Source organism: Poecilia latipinna, unplaced genomic scaffold (genome assembly GCF_001443285.1).
Source record: "Poecilia latipinna isolate Pla-1442-1.1 unplaced genomic scaffold, P_latipinna-1.0 Scaffold607, whole genome shotgun sequence".
Lineage (NCBI taxonomy): Eukaryota > Metazoa > Chordata > Actinopteri > Cyprinodontiformes > Poeciliidae > Poecilia > Poecilia latipinna.
In genome coordinates, this window is record NW_015113223.1 from 166,057 (window position 1) to 175,231 (window position 9,175).

General features: G+C 38.8%; 1 protein-coding gene and 1 long non-coding RNA gene across 2 annotated transcripts in view; both read left to right on the forward strand.

Moving 5' to 3' along the window:
* Positions 1-90: 90 nt before the first annotated feature.
* Positions 91-4,511, forward strand: fkrp (fukutin related protein). Its single transcript, XM_015042903.1, has 2 exons — positions 91-478; positions 1,290-4,511. The coding sequence occupies exon 2, from the start codon at positions 1,395-1,397 to the stop codon at positions 2,982-2,984; it is 1,590 nt and encodes a 529-aa protein (XP_014898389.1). The 5' UTR covers positions 91-478; positions 1,290-1,394; the 3' UTR covers positions 2,985-4,511.
* Positions 4,512-7,257: 2,746 nt separating this feature from the next.
* Positions 7,258-9,175, forward strand: part of LOC106953844 (uncharacterized) — a 5,379-nt gene continuing 3,461 nt past the window's right edge. The window contains exon 1 of the long non-coding RNA XR_001426266.1: positions 7,258-9,110. This is a non-coding gene — a long non-coding RNA (uncharacterized LOC106953844). The remainder of the gene's footprint in view (positions 9,111-9,175) is intronic.

Below are 9,175 nucleotides of genomic sequence, written 5' to 3' on the forward strand. Positions count from 1 at the left end.
TGTAAAAATTCAATAAATAAAAGTAGCCCAATAAAGTGATAGAAAATTTCATTATGTGATACTTTTATTCTGAAGGACGGTAAGAGGAAGCGCTTTGGTTGCTCCGAGCAACAAAGGCAAAAGGTGTACTAGCATAATGCTAAAGTCGTTTGGTGAGGTTCCTTGCATGGATGATTGTAAAGCATTAATTACACGAATGCCTGGGCAATGTTGCAGGTTTCTACTTCCAGCAATGAGAACCCAGTTTCCTCCACCGTTGTAAATAATGCTGACTTGTGTTTTTGTTCGCTGCTTCCCGTTGAGGCAGCTTAGCTAATGCTCACCAAAGCTGACTGACAAAATACACCACAGTGATATTAATATTATGGTAAAAAAAAAAAATTATGTAAATGCTAGAGTTTCGCATTACGAATGCATGCGGGGATTTCCTGGGTTGCTCAAAAGAATGTCTTGCAGTATGACATATATTCAAATAAAGGTGAGTATAGCTGAAACATTTTTGATAACTTGTTCTTGCTATGCGTCTATTATTTAGTCAATCAACTTATGTGTTACCAAAGAAAAGCTAGTATTGACGAGGTGGGTGTGGATTTGGGGTGGGACGCTGGGTAGCATTTGATTTTATTTAATAATCATAGTATTGAGTATATTCTATGAATAAAGATTTTTTTGTCTCTAACATACACTATATTTCGATGAATGTTTACTGGCAGAAATGTGTAGCATTTAGAAAAAAAACATTTTATTTCTATTTTAGGTTTTACACTTCAGAAAAAAAGCATAAAACTTTAGCAAAAAGAGGATGCATGTGTTTTCTCAGTTGTTTTTTGTGGGAACAATGTAAAAGAAAGATAAAATTTTCTTTTCAAGTGAATGTGAAGAAAAATAGATTAAATAAAACTTTATTGATACTTTTTGACTGTTTTTGTTGTGGATTTTTAATCCAGCAACTCCATGAAAAGCCTGCATATGTTTTAATTATATTTGAAAATATCAGTTGGTTCATTATGGTTTTAGCCAAAACTAAAATCCATTGTGGAAAATCAAAAAAGTCACTTGCAGTACTTAAAAGTTAATTTATGGAATTAAAGAAGTTAGATTTTTTTTTTTTTTTTGTAAAATGCATTATGTTTGTTCAACCAACAATTTTATCTTTTAAATTTACTGTAGGGTTAGGGTTATGTTAGTTTCACTTTAAAATCATTAAAAAAATTTCAAGATACATTTAATGCATTTTTGCCTACACACAGAGAGTATTATAACATTTATTTGTCTTTTTATGCTTTTAGTTTGTCTCCAGCTGCCGAACAGATGGAGAGCCAAAATCCGCCACTGGATGCCTTCATTGAAACTTGAATTTTTCCTCCAAGAAACTCTAAAAAGTATTATTTGCCATGCGTATCAGTTTGTGCCAGGGTCTGTTAACGGGCGCCATCATCCTCAACCTCCTCATACTTTATTATGTATCTCGAGCCCAACAGCAGATGATGGAGAAAAGGAAGGAGCTTGGCAGAGGCTCGAGGAGAGCTGCCCGGCCGGCTTCCCTTCTGGGGGGAGCCTTAGGGGTCATTGGAGGTGAGCATGCAGGAATGGCAGCGGAGGGCCATGGCCGAGGCCCACGTGTCTCTGTTCTCCTTCGGGAGTTTGAAAGCTTTGAGAATTACGTTGGGGACGTGGCTAACTCCTTCCTTCGTCAGCGTCCAGAGCTTCCCTTTCTGGCTGTGGCCGACACATTCCCGTATCCTCCCCTTGTACTTCCAGAGGGCGCCCGTCTTTTGGTGCTCTCTCCTAGCCCCGACCAGCCACCACAAGCTCACAGGCCAGAGTTTCACTTGCAGACAGAGTTTGTCCTGTTGGTACCTGACGGCGTGGAGCTGGAGCAGCCGAGAGTTTTTGAGAGACTCATCAAAGAGTTGGAAGGTGAAGGTGGGGGGCCCGTGAGGCTAGTAGCGGTGCCCGTTTTAACACGATCCGCGGTGCAGTGCCTCCACCTGCGGGTCAACCTCAAAGAGTGGACTGCCACCTACTCACCGGCCGCTTCAGGAAGCAGTGGGAGTGTGTGTACGGCTTTACAAGGCGACGCTGTTGTCTTGATTCGCACTGAGGACCTTTTCAACTTGTCCGTACCTCTGGGGCGCCCCCTCTTTCCTGCCCTTTTCATTCAGACCACCTTAAGGGGCTGGAAGGTGAAACTCCTGGAGAGCCCTTGTTTCTCGGCAAACCACCGGCCACTTTTCAGCTCTGCTCACAATCAGTGGAAGGCTGACACTCGACTGAAGGAGGCGACAGGGAAACTCATGAGGAGCTTCGGTCTGAAGCGCCTCCTGCTCCCTGAGGGAAAGGAACAGTGGTTTGGTTGCACTAAAGAGACTCCCCGCTGCTTTGGCACCGTGCAGGATGACACGCCGGACTACCTGTATCTGGATCGCTGGACGCCTCCGTGCTGTCTGAGAGCACTGAGGGAAACCACCAAATATGTCATTAACATCCTGGAGAGCTCCGGTGTGCGTTACTGGCTGGAGGGAGGCTCTCTTCTTGGTGCCGTCCGCCATCAAGACATCATACCCTGGGACTACGACGTGGACCTGGGTATCTACCTGGAGGACGTGCCCAACTGCGACCACCTGAAGAACCTGGACTCGGGCTCTCTGGTGGATGCTAATGGCTACGTGTGGGAGCGGGCAGTGGAGGGAGACTTTTACAGAGTGCAGTACAGCGAGGCCAACCACCTGCACGTGGATCTGTGGCCTTTCTACTCGCGCAACGGCATCATGACGAAAGACACGTGGACAGAGCACAAACAGGATGTGGAGTTCCCGGAGCACTTCCTGCAGCCGCTGGTGCCCATGCCCTTCGCTGGCATCACAGCCTACGGCCCCAACAACCAAAGGGCCTTCCTGGAGCTTAAGTTCGGAGAAGGGGTGATTGAGAATCCTCAGTACCCCAACCCTATGAAAAAAAGGCTGGACAGGAGCAAATTATGAGCGACAGTAGGTGCTCTCAGGCTGTTTGTGTTGCACTGTATTTATTTACCGAAGAAAAAAAAAAAAAGATACCTCAAACATTTTTTGTTAAAAGATGCTGGAGGAGTATGCACTGCTAAAATGATTACAGTTTTACTAGCTGCCAACATGTCAAAGCTGCTCAAAATTTTCTAGTATGTGCTCAAATGTTAAGCTTGATGTTAAAAAACGTTATTAGAAGTTTAAAAATGATGTGCTTTTTTCAAGAGAAACACTTTTAAAAAAAAGACTACTAGTCCACTGACCTTTGCCCTAAACAATCCACAACTGGTTTGCTCTCTAGTTGACTGAATGTATTGTACTGTATAAATGTTACAGGTGGATTATTTAAAATTCTGAACGTGTTTTAGGTTTGAAGTTGTAACTGTTTCCGACAGGTTCCCTTAAATGTGCCCTGTCTGTCTTTGCCTTTCTTCACAATTCACACAAGAAAAGCCAGAGTTTGTATCTGTTGCACAAGAAATTAAACGGTTCTACCAAGTATTGCATCCAATCGGCCCTTTGCGCTTTCTTTGTTTTCAGATTTTGTCACGTTACTTCACAGCGACTGCTCCCTTTTTTGGGTTTCCTTATCCTTTAAATGATTGTTAGAGCGGATCGATGCAATTTAGATCCAAACACCTCCATGAAAGATGAGGAATCAAAGGGCCTCTGTTCTTCAAATGTTTCAAAATAATTACTGTCACGTAGCAGATCAAGAGCAATTGCATTGAAATAGTCTCAAAGCTGGCACAATTCAAGCAGAAATTATCTGTAAATCATAAACATCCACAGTTTACATCATTTTGCATCTTCATATTGTCCTGTTTTGGCCTTTTTCGTATTTCCTTGTCCATTGATAATGGGTTTGTGTCAATTTACATTTCTTGCGAACAGTTTTGCTTAATTTTGCATTCTGTTTTCATGTTTTATTGATGTTCCATGCATTGTTTTTGACTGTGTAATTGTGTTTCAAATGAAAAGATTGAAGCTTGACTATCTTCAATTAGGAACCAAATGAATGTGGAATATAAAAAGCTGCATTTCAAACTACTATGTTAAAAATGTAGATACTTTTAAGCTGTTCACGCAAAGATAACTTAACTGTACACTCAGAGAATTTGCTTCTTTGAATCTAAATATAACATGTGAACATATTTGATCTAAATATTTATATTTTCTCCCACTTTGTGTTGGCCACAATTGCATTTATTCATTTCAATTGTGTTATGAGTGCAAAAATTTTTGCAACGTCCTCTATAGCTAAATGTAGATGTCTTTTTGTCATTATGTTTTATTCCTTTTTTATTATTATTTTTTATTAATCTGTTTTTTGCAGACTCATGTCTTTAGTTGTTTTAGGTCTTCAGTTAAATAAATATTAAAATCATGGGGCATCCTGACTTTCAGGTCTGATGCGATGAGCAAGCTTTTATTTTGTGAAATGAGTTCTCCATCACTGCGAGATTTGTATGCTGTAATAAATAAATTATACCTCTAGCCTTACTATGAAATATAATGGAATCAACTGTGAAGTACATCATCTCAAAAGATTATTCAAAAAAAGCACTTTCAAGTTTCAAGTCGCAGCAGTTCGCTTTTATCCATGTCATTCTCACACATTTCTGTAGAATTAACACCAGTCCTTCATGTAATACAGGTTCATGAACTGCAAATACATATAATTTTTGTGTACATTTTAATGTTTTGTGAACACAGAACCTCCACTGCCTCTTCATGAACACTAGATGGCGCAACACGTTTGAAAGAGAGACCCTATAGTTGGAGGCTGTTTCTGACTCCTCAAACAGGAATGTGGCTTTACCGGAACAACTTATAGCTATGCGTCACAAACCAGTCTGCTGACAGAAACACATTTTGACCCCACGCAGAGAGTGCCATCTTTCACGCAAATTATTTCTAGAAATGTGTGTTTACATTCCTGTTACCTGAGTGGGTGCTCTTTACAGCCACTCACATATATATGTAAAGAGTGATTTTCACCCTTTTCTCTTCTACATATATATTGCGGGATTTTTAAAAAATATAAATTAATCAAACATTTATCCAAACAAATCATATTTGCTGAAAATGAAACAACAAAAAAGACGGATGGCGAGTGACGGGTTTGTTTTAACTTTTACCTCCCTCATTAGAAGCTCTTTTCTGTGCTTCTGTTTGCTCATCCCTGGTGTCATTATTTTGTCAAAAATGCACAAAAGCAGAGTAAAAATAGCTTTTGATGTTGACATTTAAATATAAATGTTATTTTTATCAAATTTTCAGAGAGTAAAAAGCTCACTTTGGGGAAGCTCTAGTTCAGATGCAACTTTGCAAGCCAAGCCTGTATGGCCAACTTCCTTTTGGAGATTCTCGTCTGGTGACGACTCTAAATTAGATAAACTTGTTTGGTCTTTTAGTAGCAGCGCTGTTGTTGACTTCAACCTTTAACATGCTAAATGAAAGCTGTAGAGTCTGACATGCAACTCTGTGCTTCTTTTCCGTTTTCCCCAGCCTCAAACAGACTGGCTTTAAGGTGAGCCTTCAAGTACACAATTCCTGGGATGTTTCAGACCTTTGAGAAGTTGTTCTCACAGTAGAACAAAAAGAAAACAAACAAACAATAAAATCTTATTTTAAAAAAATTCTCAGACTGGTAGACAATGCTTGTAGCTTACTGGATGATGTGAGCGCTGACATTTTTTTCTTTCTGTGTTTGTGATATAACACACCTGAATGCAGGAGACCATGCAGCCAACTAGAAACATAAGATTTCTTCACCTGGTTAGGTTTGCTAAATTTATCTGATATTTACTCTTCTGATTGATCTGGAATCTGGTTATGATTTACCAAATTTCCCCACACTTTGGAGTTTTGTGTAGTTTTTGTTAAATAAACATTTAAATATTATAAGCTGTTCTGTTGTTCATCTAGTTTGGGAGTAGTCTGAGATGTTAATCTTTACAACTGGAAATCTTTCATTTTGTGTACGTGTGCGTGTATGCGTGTGTGCGTGTGTGTGTGTGTGTGTGTGTGTGTGTGTGTGTGTGTGTGTGTGTGTGTGTGTATAGGTTACATCAGGCATCTATACTGCTGTGAGGCTGTGTGTTGATATTTTTAGAAACAGACTAATGCATACCACATTTAAATATAACACTTTTACTTGCCTGGCTACGGATACTTTTCCCTCATCTTTGACATGAACTATTTGAGGAAGTTTTTTTTTTTTCTTTAAATATATTTCACAAATATCTGGCTTAACGTGCCATTGCAAGTCGTACAAAAAAAAACACTTTTTATAGCCGTCATCAGGCTTTTGCTACTATCCTGTCTGGATGTGTGATCGCTCTTCTTGGCAGAATTCTTTGAGTTAATACTAATTGGTTTGTTTCCTGGCACCGACCCTTTTAGTCCTCCTCCATAAGTTTTCTGCAAGGTTTGGAATGTTATCCATTCCTTATTCATTCCTAAGCAAGTCTCAGTAATAACTGTGTTAAGGTTTTACCCATCTGAGACTGTCAGCTGCTAAGGAAAAAAAAAATTTAACTGTCTAAGAGCAACCTAAGGATCATCGCCAAGAACTACAGGCTGCCAATCAAGAAAGAAGCTCTTAGAAGCAAGGTAAAACATGATGGTGGAAGAATTATGCTGTGGGGTTAAATGTACTTGTATTGGTGAAGGTGCTGCATAAATTGGATGAAATTACAATAGAGGACAACTTCCAGCTCATTCATTTTACCTCAGTGCAACCGCTTGATGGTTAAAAAGTACAAAGACCCCTGAACAGATCAGAACTGGTTTTAGATTCAGTTAAGCTTCTGGTATGACTTTCACCTAAAACCTTGTTTTTGTGACAGTTTGTGTAACAAAACAATATAATAATTCAAATGAACTCTGCCAATTCTGCCAAACGATGGGTCAAATCATGAATATTCATGGCTACAAAATAAAATAAAATAAAATGAAATTATAATACTGTTTCTGTGCAACTTAAGAGACATTTATCCAAGTACTGATAGGGATGTACAGTTAAGCCCAACATTTTTTTTATTTCCTGGGCAAATTTAGGATTAAAGTAATATTCTAATTTCACCTCTGACTTAAAACATTACTTACATTTTGGAGTTTGAAGGAGCTAAAAAACTGGGTTCAGGTTTTTTTTTTTTTTGACAGTTTGTTACCAAAGACAAATCATCACAAGTAACTGATGAACTCCAAAAAGATTTATTGTCTCTGATTTTTTAGAAGAAATATTTTTGACATGCCATAAAATGAAAACAGGTGTTCTTTTAAAAATGACTGTATACATTTTTAGGGATTCCTGACTCATATTCTGTCAGAAACAACCCTAGATGGCATTGACCCGCCCGGTGTAAACTTCAGTTTATGTGCAAGTGGTAATTTTAAGCAGTGTTAAAAAAAAAAAAAAAAACTTTTTAAAAAAAGCAGCTCAGAGACACAAGCAATTTAAGAAAGAACAGTTTACTGGTTTTAACCAAATGACTACAGTTTGGCGGTACAAATCATTTTTTCTTCCAAGTATAGCCTTATTGCAACAAAAATAATATGATTGAACAAAACCTTCGTGTGATGTTTAGAACGGAAAAAGAAAACATTGAAATCTCAAACGTGGAACAGTAGAACGGCCGTGCAGGGAAAATGCAGAACATGTCATCAGATTTCCACAACATATGGGTCAACACAGGAGAAATGATGAGACTTCAGGTCTGCTACGTATGTTCATACATCAAAGGCAAAATTTAATTCTGCTGCTGTAGTTCCCACTTGAAGCACGAAAAACATGGGATAGAACATCAAGCAAACCAAACATTGTTTCAAACAAAAAGGACTTCTTCAGTGCGCATGTCACTCGTGCGATTCAGCCTCACTCATCATGCACTTCAGAAACAAGCATAACAAAATGTGACAAACCTACTGCCATCCATCTGGGAGAAAGAAAAAAAAATTGATCTTTTATTATTATATAAAAAAAAATCCTTTAGATTTGGATTAAAAATAAATATAAACCATTACAAATGGACGTTCAAAGACATATAGAGGCCTGGAGCTTCAAAAAAAGAAAAAAGAAGAGTTGCCTCTTGTGGCTGTAATATCCAAAACATAAATAAATCCCAATAAGACATCCTTTTTGCAAAGTTCATTACGTCTTCAGCTTAATGGTAAAACCAGCCCATCCGGTCCTGCTGCCAGACTGAAAATGTAGACGCGTCTGCAGTTGAAGGCAACTCGAGACTGGACATGGCGGACACAGTATGCATATCATACATTATGCAAGAAACCAGGGCCATCACTCCATTTATACTCTCGTAAAAAAAAGCTGCGGCCTACACAGAAGCAGCAGCGTGTAGAGGGGGAAACGAGCGGAGGTGAAAAGAGGAAAAGTCCAAAATGAATAGAGATAATAAAAAAGGCGACATCATGTGTCCTCAAGAGTTCAGGCGTCTCCTTCATTAAGCTGACGTTGATTTTTGGTCTTAGAGTACCCAAAGAACAAGGCAAACATCAAACCTGAGGCTTTGTTGTCTTTTTAAGAAGGTAAAGTCCGTGTAGAGAGAGAGACGAGTCAGAACGCTTGTGCTCCTTCATTTTCCTTTGGGACAACACCGAGGCTAATATTTCATCTAGTAGCTTTTGGAACACAATAACAACTATATTGCTTTCTTTTTCCTCCTCCCGGTCAAAAACAAACATTAAGAGAACATTTGGTTATGAATAACCACAATTATAACAGACTAAAAAAAAAAAGCTTTCAATAAACACCCTCCAAACAACAAGAAAAAAACATTCTAACTATAAAACATTTTTTCCAAATATCATCTTGGCCATTTTAACGCAGGTGTAAGGCGGGTAGGTAAACTACGTCCCCGCAGCAGGAGGAGTCGGATCTCCATCACCGAGGCGAAGGAATCACTGTGCTCTCTGCAAAGGATGGGATACTAAAAATAAAAGATGCCAAGGAACCAATTACAGTACAAAAGAATGGTTCCGATAATCCCTACATAATACAGATAGTTACAGATTGTACCTTTGGTTCTTCTGCAGATCTAAAAATCGGAATTTAAGTAAAAAAAAAAAAAAAAAAAAAGGGTTTTTTTTATTTCAATAAATAAAAATTGGCTGGGGTCAAAAAAAAGAAATAAAAAAATACCCCC

Bases quoted from the DNA above. Each gene is read 5' to 3' on its own strand.
- fkrp (XM_015042903.1), top strand. From the start codon at position 1,395: ATGCGTATCAGTTTGTGCCAGGGTCTGTTAACGGGCGCCATCATCCTC.